The sequence below is a fragment of the Lynx canadensis genome, chromosome B2 (genome assembly GCF_007474595.2).
Source record: "Lynx canadensis isolate LIC74 chromosome B2, mLynCan4.pri.v2, whole genome shotgun sequence".
Lineage (NCBI taxonomy): Eukaryota > Metazoa > Chordata > Mammalia > Carnivora > Felidae > Lynx > Lynx canadensis.
The window spans coordinates 131,233,654-131,251,183 of record NC_044307.1 but is presented as its reverse complement, the minus strand read 5'-3'; the positions used below and the strand labels follow the sequence as shown (position 1 = coordinate 131,251,183).

At 40.1% G+C, this 17,530-nt stretch overlaps 1 protein-coding gene across 4 annotated transcripts in view; it reads right to left on the bottom strand.

The window, feature by feature from the left end:
* Positions 1 to 855: 855 nt before the first annotated feature.
* The window catches only part of LOC115514483 (utrophin), a 352,812-nt gene continuing 336,137 nt past the window's right edge, over positions 856 to 17,530 (bottom strand). For 3 of the 4 annotated variants that reach the window (XM_030316511.1, XM_030316513.1, XM_030316512.1), the window contains 6 exons: positions 15,138 to 15,296; positions 14,540 to 14,780; positions 11,396 to 11,504; positions 10,082 to 10,174; positions 5,288 to 5,310; positions 856 to 2,918 (listed from right to left, as the gene is read on the bottom strand). In XM_030316511.1, coding sequence (XP_030172371.1) covers positions 2,910 to 2,918; positions 5,288 to 5,310; positions 10,082 to 10,174; positions 11,396 to 11,504; positions 14,540 to 14,780; positions 15,138 to 15,296 — 634 coding nt within the window. In that variant the 3' untranslated portion in view covers positions 856 to 2,909. The remainder of the gene's footprint in view (positions 2,919 to 5,287; positions 5,311 to 10,081; positions 10,175 to 11,395; positions 11,505 to 14,539; positions 14,781 to 15,137; positions 15,297 to 17,530) is intronic. The other variant, XM_030316514.1, reaches the window with a different exon arrangement.

The window sequence follows — 17,530 nt, the reverse complement described above, 5'->3', positions numbered from 1 at the left end:
ATCTCATGGTTCATGAGTTTGAGCCTCACATCAGGCTTTGTGCTGTCAGTGTAAAGCCTGCTTGGGATTCCCTCCCTCCCTCTCAAAATAAATAAATAAGCTTAAAAAAATGTACATATAATCTCAAGGATAGACAGAAATAACAAGCTAAAGGCTTAGTGTAAAAACAATACTTTGTTTTGTGTTCCCACTTCCCTTTCCAATTACCTACTCAACAGGTTACTAGAACTTAACAATTGTTTCCTTAGGAATGCTTTATGTGACTATTACTTTGGGGTAAACAGGATGCTTACAATGCATGTTCCTTAGAATGTATCTGTTTTATTCTAACAAATTACATGTTTGGGGATTTTTTTCTATTTCATAGGTAGCCTTTACTTTTAGAATCAAGCAATACAATTCTCAACACTATTTCCCACAGGATGGCTTCAGGAATGGATTAAACTTACTACCAGAATGGTTAAAACCCAGTGCACATATAAAAAGCACATTATTTAAGGGCATGCGGCTAAGTGGATTTGGAAGAGGAATCAAGTAAATACAATAGCATTCAAGTTATTAAAACAAAAGCCTGATAGGCTTCATGTGTATGTTTTTAACACCCAACATCATTTTTCCCTATCTATAAGCTTTCTACCTGTAAAGGAAACTGAGAATTATATAAATAATAGAGAGGAGAGGGACACACAGAAAGACAGTAGAACAAGAGGAAGAATGCATTCATTGTGTAGGAGAGAAAATAGAAGAAAATAATAGCTTTATCATTATACAGGCTCTTTTCGTAGTTTATTTTCATAAATGTACACTCAGAGCTCAGAGTCTCTCAATGAACACAGCTGAAGAATATCAAAGTCATCTTGTGTTAAAATTACTTTTATTCAGGATGAAAAATACAACATGTAATCAGATTAGATGATAGTCTATGATTAGTTCTTTACCACATATTTCAAAAGAACTACATACTTATTTCCCCTTGTTGTTACTGTGATATATATATATTTTTATTTATTATTACTTAGAAGGTTACAATGTAGTGTTTTATGTAGCTTTTCCTTAATAGCAGATAGAAGACATGTTGCACACAATTACAAGCAGAAAAAAATTAATACGTAACTTTTCAAAGTAAGAACAAGGAAGACACCAAATCTACAACTTGGGTTCAGAGTTCAGGGAAAGTTTTTTTCTTTAAATAGGTGCTTTTCTTGGGTTTGATGTGGCCTGATAAAAGCTCTAGATTTTGCAGACTGCAGCGGCATAAAGCTATTTCCAACACAATGGATGAAGATGCATCTGAGGTAGAAAGGTGGTCATGGCTTTCCTCTTATATAAAACAATTTTCTTCTCAAAATATCTATGCTGCAAATAGACACCCTTGCCCCCCAACCCACCCAACCTATTCTAAAAGAATAGCAATTTCTAACTTTAAGCCTCCTTCTGGCCAAATCCCAGTTCAAGAGAACCCAAAGTTAAAATGTCCTGATGTTTTAAATACACATATGCTTGAATCAAAACACGTGATTTTCTCTTTCTTTCTTTCTTTCTTTCTTTCTTTCTTTCTTTCTTTCTTTCTTTCTTTCTTTCTTTTTTGGTTTCTCTACATTTGGTAATTACATAACACGTTTCAACTGAATCAGTTAAATGTTAAATCAGAAGCCAAACCAAATACCTAACAGCATTGACTCAAAGGCAGGGGTACCATCATCTAGGCATAATTTTATTCCTCTATGGAAGCAGTGACACGGGCTTTTGATAAACATCCTTTCCAAATATACTGATCAAATGAAAAGTAATAAAAGATGTAATCATTCATCCAAAAGGTAAAATGAAACAGGCATTGAATTTGTCTGCTGTCAGGAAGAAAAGAACTGGGAGTTTCAAGAATTACAAATGGCTTGAGTATACATAAACAAAATAAAATTCTCTTCAAAGGGAATTCGAGACAAAGATGTGTTCCGGTAGCACGATTAAGTAAAGGTCTGTTGTGTATTTAATGGTGAAAATCAAGACTTAGCAACTAAGGAAATGTTATCCCATGTTCTCTTTCTGTGTCCAAATGAGAATATACTTAAATGAGCAACCTTTGGTAAAAATGATCTTTGAGATTATTATAATGCTGTTCTAAGTCTCCTCTATCATATATACTGGGACATGAAATAAATAAAGAAATCAAGATCTACTTATTACATGGAGCGGGGAAATAAAATGCTGGAAACAAATCCCAGTAGGAATGCCAGTTAGGCCCACAGGACTTTTACTGTGGTTTTCCAAGTGGTCACTAAGTATGATGTCAAATAAAGTTAAGTGGTATGTAAGAGATGTAGCCTAATTCATATACATAAATATTTAATTGAAATATATGACTTATTAATTTGGCCAAATCATGGAAATGAATACAGGAAATCTATGTGGTCATGTGGCTGGTGAATTATAAATAACCAAAACATAATGGTAAAAGAGCAGAAGAAATAAACGAAGTTATTGTACAAGGTTAATATAAAGGAATGTAAAAATGTAACACTGTTTTCTAATTCTTATGCAATTTTTGTTATGGTTAATAACAAGAAGGTATCATATTAGAAAGCCCCCACCCACTTTCCCAATGCTGTATACAGTATACAAATCAGTGACAAATGTAATACCATTTCCAAATACCACTCTGTTCATTAATTTACAGTTGCATAGAAAGGGAAGAACAAAAAAAACCAATAATATATGATTATTATAAAAACAAAATATCCTTTCTCTTTGGATAGTCAGTGTTTTACTCCTTCAGTAGAACACACAGTCAGCGCTCAACAGCATGTTTCAAGGAGCCATGGAGCTTCTGATTAAATGGAACTCGGAATTGGCATTTGCTGAAAAGGGCAACACTGTTAAGTCAGGAAATGTTGACTGGCTAGATGAATACTTCACATTGCCTGTGGGAAGGGAAACAGTGCTGTCAGAACAACATTTACACAGAACATTACAGGTAGCAGAGACCTGTCAACTCTTCTGAGAAATAAAAGTACTTCTTTCACAACTATTCACAGCCCCTTTGGCTGTGTTCAAAGGGGACCCTTTACTTCCATGTGACTTTTGCTCCCTGGGATGAGGTCTTTCTCTTTCATCCCGAAGGCATCTAGTCTGCTTTTTATCATTGCAGCCAGTGTAGAGGAAGTTTGGAAGACTTTTCTCTTGCCCAGGCTGGAAACCAAGTGAAAATAGAGAGCACTCGGCTTTTTCTTGCTGGAGGTACCAGAGATGAGTGAATTAGGCTGGTGCAAGCACTCCATCACTCCCTGGGGGACTGTGGGAGGTCTGTGGCTGAGGGGGGATCCTCGACAATTCCAACCGATCTCCGACCCACGCTGGGGTCCAGACAAGAGGCACGAAAGACATGAATCACAGTTTAAGGGTGTGCAGTGGTGCCAGTTAATGGACCAGGGCCAGTACACGTAGGCAAGAGAGGATATACATCCAGCTCACACTCAAGGGAGTGGCATCAATGTTTTGAAGGGAAGGTCATACAGTTGGATCCATCATCATTAAAACCCATGCCTGTCAATTCTTCTCTGAACGCATCAATATCTGGATCTCCCCTGAAGACACAGGTTCCTCCACAACCGTCTCACATACGACTGTTTTCTATCTCCCACACTCTTCATGTATTGGATACGTCCTTTCTAGGTCCACGTTGTGTTTTTTCAGGCCCTTTTCTCTCTCTCTCTCCACCCAACTTTGAATCCCATGCCATTAGACTATACCACCCACTCTGTAGTCATCTTCTGGCCCCTTGGGTCATGTTCCCTTACTTCTTGAAGAATGGCTCACTGTCATCGTGTTAAAACTATGTTTAAACCCTAGTGATTTCACTGCCCACATAGATGATTCTTCCAAAAATCTGGCCTCTCAGTTCCTTGAACTCCTCTCCTCCAGAGAATGTGTCCTCCACCCTTGTCAGGCACTCAAAGTTCCAAATGGACCATCACCAATACCTCACCCCTTCCAACACTTCCAATCTCAATCATCCTGCCTCTGACAACCACCTTACTTTCTCACTTACTTCCATTAGGACCCCAACTCCATCCACCCTTTGCTACCACAATCCATTGCTCCCCCCCCCCTTTTTTTTCTGTCTCCTGCACCTAACATATCATCACTTCTTTCCCTACAAGCTTCGATACTTTGTTCAATCATCATCATACCTTTGCCTCTTGCCTTGAATTGTTGTACTCTCTTGGCCAAACCAAAACTTCAACTCTGGTTAAATGCAACACTCAGCCCGACTCTGGTGCCTGTGCTTATGAACCTGAATGTGGCGGCCAGGAGACAACACACAGCCTTTGCAGGCCGGCCGTTCACAAGGAGGCACCGTAAGTCATGTTCAACGTTGCCTTGCAGTCACACTATTTCCCTGTTATTTCCCGATCTCCAAGCAGCTATGGCACATCCTCCAGTCTCTCCTCACACCTCTGACACCTCCTCCTGTCCTCACTCTCTGCTGAAGCCCTGGCTTCTGATTCACCAAGACAACACAAGCAATCGGAAGATGATTCTTCATGGAGATGAAGTCCTTCCATCTCCTGACCTCTCACATCACACCTGCTAATTGGCTTGAGATCTCCTTTTCTTCCCTCCAGGTCCTAAAGACCAACTGTCTGTGCTTCTCCTTAAGACCCCAGCCCCTCTTGCCATCAAGATAATAACACAGTCAGAATATTAAAGATTAATAAACAAGTTCATGAAAGAACATGTTCTCCAAAGATTTACTATGGTCTTGTGGCTCATTAGTACTAAAAGCACCTGATAAGGAAAACACTGAAAGGTATAAAGCCAAAGCTGCCAACATTTCTCAGCAAATTTTCCCCTCCCCAACCTCAGCAAATTTTTAAATGAAGAATCAAAATGTTTTCCCTCTCAAAGTAACAAAACCACATTGTGTACCGTTGCAGTCACTGCTTTAAGTTAATGTTCTGTGATAGCGACCGTAAGTACATATCTGGGAGAACAGTGGTCAGCCAAATCCACCCAGGGTAACTTTGCATAGTGTATTTGCGGCCCTTAAAAAGCTGTTAGAACACAAAGGATCAGGCACTTGGTATTTTGGGCATCTGGAAGAACTGGCGTGGGAAGGGTTCCCTCTCCCCAGACTGACAAACTGTTGTACAGAATTAACATTTAAACGTCAAGCAAGTTTACTAAGTTACATGGGGAATAAAATCTGCACTCAAATCAAAAGCAGCTAATCTGCTTACTCCCCGTTGTAATCGACAACACCTGAGCCAATCAACCCATTAACGCTTACCTGTGGTTTGCTGGGGAGATTGGCTGAAAGAGAAAACAAAAGAAGTCAATTGAAGGCGCTAGGGTTGCTTTGCTGGTTCCCCCTCTCAGGCAAGCAAAAGTGTGGAGTGTATGGCTCCCAGCTGTTAAATGGGTGCTAATAAGAAAATAAGAAACAAGTTTTGGTTCCTTCCTTCCTTCCACTTTCTCTCTCTCTTTCTTTGTTTCTGGCTAGATGCTTTAACAAAGACTAGTTTCTTTTCCCTAGTTTCTCATATCCTATGTCCTAGAAGATATAAAAATTCTACCAAAATATGCAAAACATATGCTGGCTCTCTCAGATAAGTCCATACCGAAGCATTCAGCAAATAACTTGTTTTGAAAAAAAATTCAAAATTTCCTCTTGAAATCACGCCATGTATTTGATTTATGTATCCGAACAGAGCAAGTGTGCATATTTTGCTAACTAGTACAAATTTTGACCAGCAGGTGATTCGGGAAGTGAAGGGGCACGAGTGTTCAGTTTCTGCCCCCCTTGGCTCACGCTCGCCCCAGGGGTCTAGGAAGCTGGTGGCAATGTGCTTGCCTCAAAGGGCTGGCCAAATTCCCACAGTCTTTAGATACTTGGGCTAATCACTGTGCCTTGTTGGGGCCCAGCTGAGAGCACTGGAGAAGTCGTTACATGGGGTCTGATTCGCCCTTGCTGCTGAGCAGCTCGAATTCCTTCCTGGTTACAAAAGTGTGGATGCCCCAGGGGACATTGTGAGGGCGGACACGGGCAGGCGGGTCAGAGGATATTCTGCACCCCCGTTGATGGGGACATCTGGTCAAATAAGAACTGTCCCTCATCATCTAGCATGTTGCATTCCTTCCATCTCTCATCTTTTTGTGCTGAAGGGGAAAAAAAAAAACATCCACGACCACATAGTGGGGGCTTTGTGAGAAAATCAGAGTGAAGGAGAAGGGCAACTTTATGATGCCTGGAGGGAACGAATTAGGCTAAAATCCAGCCAGCCTAGTCCTGCCAGATGCATAGGTCATAGCAGGAAAACATGAGTGGGCATCCTTCCCACTGAGCTACGCTGAGGGAGCGCTCTGTTGCACAAATATCAAGGACACCACACGCACTTACACTTCTCTTATTATACACGCTTCTCTTACTATACTTCTCTTACTCGTAACGCACAGCTAAACCCAAACCAAAACTGAAGCCACGTTGCTCCAAATCAGCATCATGAGCCCTATAGATTCTTATCAAATAAAAGGCTACGGTACTCCCCTGAACAAACTGCACCCATATATTTTTAAAAGGAACCAGGAAATGCTTGCATTTTAGTAGGTTTTGAGTTTGTGATGAATGCCACTCAAGTTTAATAAACACAGGCAACTCACTGTGAAAATATGCCTGTAGATAAAAAATAATTTTAAAAGCATTTGTTGGTCTATCGGCCCCAAATCCTCTCATATCCTCTATATATGGATGACATAAATGAAAACACGGAGAGGATTTTACATTAAAAAAAAAAAAACCCACTTATAGCAGTTAGTGAAAATTTTAATATGTACATTAGTTAACAGACAACACAAATTCCCTTCATTAACGCCTTGCCAGGAAAAGATGAAAATGCCTCCCTCTCTGCTCTGAAACTTAATGTAAATAATTAAACGAAGACTTTAAAAGGCCATAATTCAAGGATGCTATCAGGAACAACGGGTATATTAATTTGAGACAGAGAAATTCTAAAGTGTTATGCACAACAATCTATAGGTACACACACACAAATGCCATGTTTAAGTAGGCAATTCATGCAATTAGGATTTATGATTATAGTTTCATTTTAATTCCAGGACTGCCCGGAGTGTAAATTCACTTGTGACCATGCTAATTGTTAATCCACAAAGGATCAAAAGTCAAGATTAACATGCAGATCAATTCATTGTATGCTGGTGACAAGCAGTTTTAAAGCTCTCATTAGTAACAGGATTGGGTTGGCATTGGGAGAGTGCCAATCCGATTTGCTTAGAGAAATCCTCCAAGGGTGGTCAGGAAGCTTTGGGAATGCAAAAGTTTATTAAAATATTGCTAGCTGAGCAACTTAAAAGAGGCCAGAAAGCAAATGAACGCTGCAAACCTTCTGTATACTATCTTGGGAAACTTTACCAACTAAACCTTCCTGTTAGAAAATGTATTTATTCATGCATTCATTCAATTCAGAAACATGTACTGGGCACAAAGTCTAAGTCAGGTGCTATATCTTTTCTGCAACAATTTTTAAAAGGTTTAATAACTTTAGACACAATTTTTAAAACTATGTATCAATTTTATAAATAAGCCTTTTTTTTAAGGGAAAGCTGTCCCTATCTTGGAGAGTAAAAAAAAAATTTTTTTTTTAACATTTATTCCCTTTCGAGTGACAGAGACAGAGAGTGAGGGGGGGAGGGACAGAGAAAGAGAAGGAGACACACTCCGAAGCAGCATACTCATTTCTTTTTTTATTCATTTTGCCTTATAATTATGATTATTTACATTTAATTATATTCTCTTCTAAAATATGCCAGATTAGACTTTTATAACATTTACATATAAGAATATACTACGAAAAACATTTAAGAGTAATTGTTTTGTGACAAACTGTTAAAAAAAAAACACCATGAATTTTTAATATAAAAAATTTAGGGGCACTTGGGTGGCTCAATCGGTTAAGCTTCAGACCTTGATTTTGGTTCCCGTCATGATCTCATGGTTCATGAAATCGAGCCCCATGTCAGCTCAGCACTGACAATGTGGAGTCTGCTTGGGATTCTCTCTCCCTCTCTCTCTCTGCTCCTACCCAATTCACTCTGTCTCTCTCAAAATAAGTAAATATTTAAAAAGTTTAATGTGGAAATTATACATCTATAGACACTGTAAAGCATTTGATTAAACATATTTCCCATCCTAACTCACTGCCAACTGACTTTTAAATTGAACATGTCCATCATGACATTTAAATGCAAACTTATAAATAGGCTTTGATTTGCAGAATTTGTTCCTAACTAATTATTAATGTATTTGGATTTAAGCTGAACTAAAAAGTAATTTCATTTAGAAATTTAATCTTGAAATTCTGTCTTTTATAGTGACTAAGATGAGGTTTTATCTAGCCATTAAATAACATACAACTCAGAATAAAAATCCCTAGAAAATTCAACCTTAATATAAAAGATTTGATCTGCTCATCTACTGTGGCTGTTACAGCATCTAGAAAACAGGCAACAATCTGATAGTGTAGGGGCTTCAAGTGACCCTCTGAAGCCTTTGTGAGACTCCAGAAGGCCAAAAAAGTATGTGTGCACGTGTATGTGTGTGCATGTGCACATACACATTTGCACACATGGGCACATGTTTTTTGGGGGAGTGTAGGGACTGACCTATAATAAATACAATTCAAGAAACATTGAGAACTATAATCACAGATAATAACTGGAAAATGACACATTCCCAAATATAAATATATTTATGTGCTTATAGAATTCTGTACTATGTCCTTTAGGAAAATACTTCTGAAAATTCAGGGAAGACTATATTTCAAAGAGCTAGTTCCACTCCCTGCTAATGATGGCATTTTTATAAACTGCAGAATTGTAGAAGTTGAAGCATATTTTTTAATGAAGTCAATATATCTTACTTAACTACCTTCCTGGTGATGCCTTTTTTCATCATTTAGGATGGTATTTGCTGAGGACAGGATGAAAAGCGGAGAGATGAGAAGCAGTTTTATATATGTACTACCATATATAACATATATCTAGTCTCTACAGTGGTATACATACATACTAACATCTTACTTCGATGGCTGCCTAGATTTAAAAATCAACTTGAGTGGAAATCACCCTAAAAGTTATAAATTACATATTCAAATTTCTTTAAAAGATTATTTAGGATAAATTGCGGCATTAAGTAGTTAGCATGCATTCAAAGTGCACAGCTTCCCTTTGAAACCGCCTAAGTGAGAGCTCAGTAGAAACCTTGAGATGACGAGAATGAATCTAAAAAGTTTGGGGGGAAAAATCAATAAATAAGAACATTATGTAATTTCCTCTGGGAGTTGGACTGCTTTCATTTGATTATTTTCTGGCTCTTGGTTGTTCATATGGAAAAGTCACAGGGTCATAATCTGTGAAGCCTTCAATTATTTGGCCTTTATGCAGTGACTGTTTCATTCGATGAGAAGAGAAACCAAAAGAAAGAAAACAAAAGAGAAAAAAATATGTGAAAATAATCCCCTCCCAGAAATGAATCTGATGACCTCAAAGAAAAGAGAGTGGGGGTGCCTGACTGGCTCAGTCAGTGGAGCTTGACTCTTGATCTCGGGGTTGTAGGTTTGGGCCCCATGTTGGGTGCAGGGATTACTTAAAATCTTAAAAAGAGAGAGAGAGCGAATTACATCAGAAAAGACCATTTCCATGCCTTGTTGGGTGCTAAAAGCTCTTTTTTGAAGTAATAACACATGTCGTACTACAGTTTGCATTGAAGAGGGTAACTTCTTCTTACAAAGCAACTTGTTTTGTTTGCCTTCATGTTATCCTTCAGAAGGCACAACAGAAACCTCTCAGAGAGCAGCACCATCACCACAGCCAGTGACGCGATGGTATCTAGGCTGAGCTTCATTGGCTTGGTCGACATACGGAATGTTTGATTTATTTTCAAATCATATTCAATCCTGTTTCTAAGAGCGGCTTTTGTTATCTTACCAAAGAAGACAAAGGGCGCCAAGCAGGGAAGAAGAAATGGAAGGGAAGGTGGAGTGGTAGTGCTGGGGTCTTTCATACTCACGGCAGCAAGATGGAAATGTACTGTTGATCTGCTCCATAAACTCCGTGAGGTCCGTGCTGGTGTCGTGGGGGGGGGCCAGCAGGTCCTCCGCCGCTGGGGCAGCAGAGAAACAAAACAATAGGCGTTCCGAAATGAACATCCAGCTTTCCACCAAAACCCAACATTGGGAGAAAAACCCTAATCCTGGCCTCTAAATATCAACATGAAAATAAGACTCTATGAAAAGGACAATTTTGGGGAATAATATTAAAACCATTTTTGTATCAATTTGCTGGTAATATAATTTCATATAAATAAAATGCATTAGATGTCTCTGTAGGAAGATTCCATGTGCCAAGGGAAAACTTATGAGTGAAAAATAAGTTAATGTGGTCATATTATTTCAATTTGTTAGATGAAATTCCATTAGTTTGCATTCCAAGTGTTTTTTTATATAAAAAATATTCTACCAGTTTCTTTTTCCTTCCTTCTTTCTTCTTGGAGACTTTGGCATGGACTAGCTTATGCTGCTACAAATCTAGAGGTAGTTTTGAAGATACTTTTTACCTTGATTTTTATTCTATAACCAAGAGCAAAATAATTCACTTCTTTAAAACAATTCAGATAATATTAATACCTTAGGTTTCTTTCTGATTAATGCAGCAAAATATATCTTAGAAACAAATTAATTTGGTTAAAATATATGGTCTTCAGTAGAATTTCAGAACTTACATTTCATCAATAACAAAATGCCATTCCTGAATACTCGTTGACAGAGGCTTTCCTAGCAGAGGTGACAAGTCCCCTTTGTGACCAATAATAAGCTAGATGAGACCTTGGCCTCAGACAGGGGCAGGAGGGGTGGCAATGTCTATAGGGATGAGGATGGAAAAAGCAGAATATTCATTCCCAGACCTGGGCAGAGAAAACCACGCTTGGTATATAATATACTTTAGGATTATTTTCTGAATACGTATAAATATAAATTTTAAAGACAGAAAATTTACTTTAAAAAAAGAATCACTCTGAAGGCAAAGCCAAAATTAAATTGTTGCTCATCCCCAAACGAAAAGAGTACTTTTTTCCATCTTTCACCAAAATTCAATCCACTACTACACAGTATATAAGCAAATATATTATAGATTCTTATTCTGGAATGTTTGCTTTTTTGGTCTTGTTAAAATGTCTTTGTACGCAGCTGAGCACGAAGAGAGTATGAAACTCCTTTCTGCTCTAAGGTACCGGGGAGTAAGAACACAGTTGAAAATGAAAAACCAACCAATGGCGAAGCGTAGAGCAGAGCGGGGGAGTTGGCCGGGTCTTAAGGACACCAACCTGCTTGGTGGAACTGTGGGCCAGGGTCTGGATCCAGCGAGTAGGTCAGTGCAGCCTGCTGAGGTGAAGGCCAGGAGGAGACACCGTTGATTCGGGAATCAGATTCCGGCTGCAATCACATGCAGATGTTAAGGCAGAGGAAGAATTCAAATAACACGTTTCTGTTTCTTACTTCCATGGATAACTGAGACATGTAGAGTTCTTTGGTCTCAGACATTCAGAACACATGTTTTCATCAGTCTGGTGGGTTCACTACGATCTCAGCTGAATACTGGGTGGTCTGCTCCCTTCAGTTTGGGCTCCTTGAACAGCTCAGTTGGTTATAATGCAAGATTTATTTTTCAGTGTCAGTTACATCCCTCAATTGTGCTATTATTTTTATGTCAACCAAGTGAATCTAGAAACAGGTTTCATTCATCTGTAAAAAAAAAAACGAGCACTGCTTCTCATACAGTAAATTTATCCAATTTCAAAATCAGCTCATTTGTTTATTTAAATCAATATTTCAATGTGGTATTAGAGACTTAAGAACACAATTTTGGATTCACATGCTTGAATTCAAACTCCACCACTCAGTACCTGCCTGAGCAAATTTTATAACCTTCTATGCCTTGGATTCTTTTCTTTCTTTCCTTCCTTCCTTCCTTCCTTCCTTCCTTCCTTCCTTCCTTCCTTCCTTCCTCCTTCCCTCCCTCCCTCCCTCCCTCCCTCCTTCCTTCCTTCCTTCCTTCCTTCCTTCCTTCCTTCCTTCCTTCCTTCCTTCCTTCCTTCCGAGTGAGCGAGCATGCAAGTTGGAGAGAGGAGCAGAGAGCGAATCCCAAGCAGGCTCTGTGCTCAGTGCAGAGACTGATGTGGGGCTCGATCCCAGGACCCTGGGATTTTGACCTGAGCTGAAATCAAGAGTTGGATGCTCAACTGACTGAGCCACCCAGGCGCTCCTGTGCTGTGGATTCTTTATTTGTAAACTGGGGACAGACAGTGAAACGATTGCCTGTGTTAAAGGATTTTGTGAGGAGGGTGTTCAGTTAGTGTTTCCTCTGAGATCAGAACAGGATCTGACACCTCAAAAACACTTTGTAAATGCACTCTGCACAAAGCTTTGAAATAGTGATGGATAAATTGACAAGTACGTAGTCAAATTAGAAAGCGCGATTCATTTTCCAGGGAGTGCAGAAATTACAATATTCTTGATGGCGGCTTTTCCATTAGATTTATATTAGTTGAAGTCTGGAGGCTCTGCCAGTTTTTACTATCAGGTAAATTTTCCATCTACTTCTGGCATTCATGCTAAGTCATTAAGAAGAGATAAGAGGTCCACAGTCTGGGATACACAAAGCCATTTAGATATCAGCTATCTCTAAAAGCATTACTGTGCAATTCTGGAGGCACATGAGCCATTAGGCAGCTCTGTCTAATGGGGCGGTGAGAGTTAGGGGGAGGGTGTGGAGTGTGCGTATGCAGAAGAGCCGTTAGCTCTCCAATAGGCTCTGGCAAATAAAGATTGTTTCGTTTCTGCAATGATTCCATCGCTGCACTAGGTTAATGATAATACTTCATATTTTAAATCAGAGATTTCAAGAGAAAATTCATCCTTTCCACCACGGGGACAATTCAAATTCACACTGCTAGAGTGTATGTAGCTTTTCCAGTGTATGTGACTGGCAGGGAGGAGGACTCAAACATTCCAAAGGACTCAAAGAAAGCCAGGCTTTGGGGCACTCTAGGGGTACTACTGTTTTCTAATGGGGCACCCTTTGGAGGCCCAAAGTAAGCCTTCCCCAAAACAGTCTAATATAAATTCCAAAACAGTGACACACATACAGAAAACTATATGGTCAAAAGGGGTGATCTGTGGCCTGTTGTGTAGGTAATGCAGAAATTACACTGTTTTGAATGATTCTGACAAGTTAAAAGATACTGACAGCAACTATGACAAGGTGGTTTTCTGAAATTTGAGAAAATCACTGGAGAAAAAGTTGTTTCTGTCTTTGGATAAATCACTTCTGCAGAAAGGCATGCCTAGTCACTGCCTGGGGCCCCACACTCTACAGTCCAGAGAAAAAGGCAAAAGATGACATGAATGTTGGTGTCATAGATTTTTCAAGAAAGAGAAAGTCTAGCCCCATCTGTGGGGATTCTACCCAATATGCACCTGTTACCAAGGCGTCTTCATTGCTAGTTCTGTGGCATGACTCCCATTCTTTAACTGCTAGATGTAATCAAGTACTTAATTCTCTATGGCACTGTATCTCTATGTGCAGTACTATCTTGTTATATTTTGTACTATCTTGTCTTGGTCCCTAAAAAGACTGCAAGCACCAAAACACTCTGTCTGATGCCTCTTTTATATCTCAAAGGACAGTATTTTTCAAAATTGTGGGCTATTACCCACTGATGAGCTATAAAATTGATTTGGTAGGTGCTGACCAGCACAAAGAAAGAGAGAGAGAAAAAAAATGGAAGGGACGTAGAGATAAAGAGAACACAGGAAAGAAGAGAGGAAGAAGGAAGGAAGGAAGGAAGGAAGGAAGGAAGGAAGGAAGGAAGGAAGGAAGGATAGAAGGCAGGCAGGCACAGGGAGTAAGGAAGAAAGGAAGGAAATTTAAAAGTAGAAAATAAGAGACAGCCTTTCTTTATAATAATTATTTTGTATTTGCCATACAGGTGTGCATTCATCATAACGTAAATTCTATTTCTTATCGTCAAGAAAGTATACAAATTGCCATAAAACATGGCCCAGTGTTAGGAAATGATAGCTGCACATTAATAAACATCTGTTACTTAATTTCTTGAAAAGAGCTCACTGGAAGAAAGGCTTTCACTTGAACAGTTCAGATCACTTCCTTCCCCTTAAACTCTACAGAGTTTCCCACATGTATGCAGATGTATGTTACAGGGTCTTTCCTTTTAAAGTACTCAGAGCTGAGACAGATTTCAGCGTTACCAAAGAATGGGAAACTCCACTTTTTGAGCGATTGGAGGGTGTGATACTTCCATCTGAAGAGGGATTCCTAAGCCAGTCTTAATCAGGTGTGGAGGTGACAGTCTGCAAGTGAGCCCCTCTGCTGATGCTGGGACCATGCTCCGGGACAGAGACAGACTGGGAGGGGGCGTGGGAGCCCCACCGCGGTGCACACACTCTACCTGCTCCAGCAGCTGTCGAAGGCGGTGGAGCTGAGACTCCAGCTGCTTATTGTGATCTTCTAAAATCTGCATCCTGGCCTCCAGACGACCTTTGTGCTGCCTGAGGAGTTTTGCTTCTGCTATAAGTTCTGAGTCCTCAGATGTGTGGTGAGGAGACACGACAGAGTCTGGAGGTGACCCGACAGGGAGACCCCTTCTCAGGTGCTGCTCCTTCAGCTGCTCATATTCCACCTGCAGGTTTCTAGTGCAGAAAAGGAACAACTGGAATTACTACTGTGGGCACGGTTTTCTCTCCGAAACTGCCCTCGAGCTTCAGATTGAGCTCAGGAGACTTCTCAGGTAGAAACATTAAACAGTGAGATGAGTAAGCAAGGACAAAGCTATAGCTTTAATCAAGTGTTCCCTGAACCCTCACGTTCATAATCTGCAGCCAGTGCCCCAGTCTGTTAATCCCCAATAAGATTTTGACTCCACCTTGACTTCTTAGAAACCACTTCTGAAAAGAGAATGGGTAGGGATCATACTGAAGTTATTATTAAGGAATCTCCCATTAGAAGTTTGCCCAGGGGGGACAAATCTTCTCCCAGGTTGAACACACCTCTGTTCTTCCTCCAGGTCGGCAATGATCCGCTCCAGTTCTCCGCGTTCTTCCCTTTCTACCGACTTCAGGATCTGAGCTGGGCTCTGGGGCTGGCTGACCGGGGACTCCCCTCCGAGCGTCTGACAGTACTGCTGGATGAGGGCATGCTCGTCCTCCCTAGGGAGACAAATAACACACACATACACACACACACACACTGAGGCTCATGTCTGGATGGAAGCGAAGTAGAAACAATGACGGTCGGGATGGCTGCTGGGCCAAGTTTGATCTAAAGCTCAATGTTCCTCTATGTCTCTTTGAAACTCTAGGAAGATATTTGGGTCACCTAGCTGGCTCAGTCAGAGGAGCATGTGACTCTTGATCTCAGGGTCGTGAGTCCAAGCCCCATGTTGAGTGTGGAGATTACTAAAATAAATAAATAAACCGTATTTAAAAAAAAAAAAAAAACTCTAGGAAGATATTTATCTAAAAGGTAGGTATACTACGCATACCAACATTTCATGCTTTGCCTTAGACTAACACGTACATATCACAAACCTCAGAAGAGATATTCTACTCAGCAGAGGTATCAAATAAAGTACACTACTTAGTTAATATAAGAGATACTTTAGGCAAAATCGATAATCGAATGCCAAAAGAGTAGATTAATAGACTTAATCAAAAATAAACTGCTCTACACTGAATGTATATCCCCGAAATTCATATGTGGAAACTTAAGCCTCAGTGTGATGGTACTTGGAGGCGGGACATTTGGGAGGTAATTGGGCCATGAGGGTGGAGCTTGATGAATGGGATTAGCGCCCTTAAAAAGACCCTCCAGAGAGCTCCCGTCCCTTCTGCCATTTGAGGATACAGTGGGAAGAGGACCATCTATGACCCAGGAAGAAGGCTCTAACAAGACCCCAAATCTGCTAGTACCTTGATCTTGAACTTTCCAGTCTCCAAAACTGTGATAAATAAATGTTGTTTATAAGCTGCCCAGCCTGTATTACTGTGTTATAGCAGCCCAAATGGACTGAGGCCTGAGTTGATTTCACTGTCTTTAGCATTTGGTTGAAAGTCATTTTATAATGCTTTGTAACCCACAGAATGGAAAAATATAATCCTCATATTCTTTTATTTAAATAACATAACAAAAATGATCATTGTAGATACTCATAAAATATCTGCCATATTTTTATTTGATATTACCATCAATCATTTTGCATTAAAACAGGACATACAGTTATTTACATTCTCCTTCTTTTCTAACTACTGGTCTAATGAATTAGACATATCAATCATGTGGTCGAATCTAATGACTGGCAGAAACGGAAGCATTAAAAAAAAAGACAAAATTGATACATTCTTGAGAAGTAAATGCTCAGCATCATGCCTGAAAGGTCTTCCTTTCCTTTATGGGGAGATCCAGTCTGATCTCTCTGTACTCGTGAAAATGACAGACCTCCTGGCTAACACTAGCAGGAGGGTCCAGCTACAGAATGAATACTTTAGCAGATTGTACCCGGTGTGTTTTGATGGTGTTGGTAAACAAATCCTGGAAACTATGGATTTATAGGATAGGGCTTCAGAAAAGCATGTAAGTAGCTCTTAGAGTGTAAAATGGAGCTGTCTCATGACAGAACCAGTGCCTGTCAAAGGGACGTGCCTGCAAATGTCCCTTAGAGACCTCACCTGTTGAACTGGGGCCAGAGCACACCCTAATGCAGTCAGAAGGAGTCTGCTGAGCAGCAGTGGCAGTCTGGGACCTCTTACTTGTGCCCTGCAGCTGACGAGCAGCACTTGATACTAGGTAAGATCTCTGATTCCTCTGAGTCTGATTTGAAAATCCAACCCTGTGTGACCACAGTTTACTGTGGTAAAAAGGGGACTTGAAATTGCATCTGAGAGTTAGCGAACTCATAGAAAAGCTGTGTCCTGAGCACTGAGATCAGAGTGATATGATGAAGCAAATGAAAGAAAAATGAGTGTTAGGCCTGCAGAACAGCCAAAGCCAAGGTTCAGATGAACTACTGATTGATTTTGTTTGCTTCCTTGATTGGTAAATCCCTCCCTCTCTCTAAATTTATATATGGAGATAATATAAACATTGATACCTGACCTTACCATCCTTCTACTGGCAAATTCAGTAGGGTGAGGAGTAGGACCTTTACCACACAGTTAGAAACTGGAAATAAGAAGCATGGATGGGATAAAGACTGAAAGAAGCTATGACATCACCCTTTGATTACCTTTCCTGAGAAAATGTGGTATCGCTGAAAACTAAAGGTGCCTCTAGAAGAATCTCATGCTTGTTCTTAACTTTAGAAGGATGAGGATAAGAGGAGGGACAGGTATGGGACCACTGTAGGGCAGCAGCATTTAAAAGCTCCTGGGCTGCCCAAGTAGCT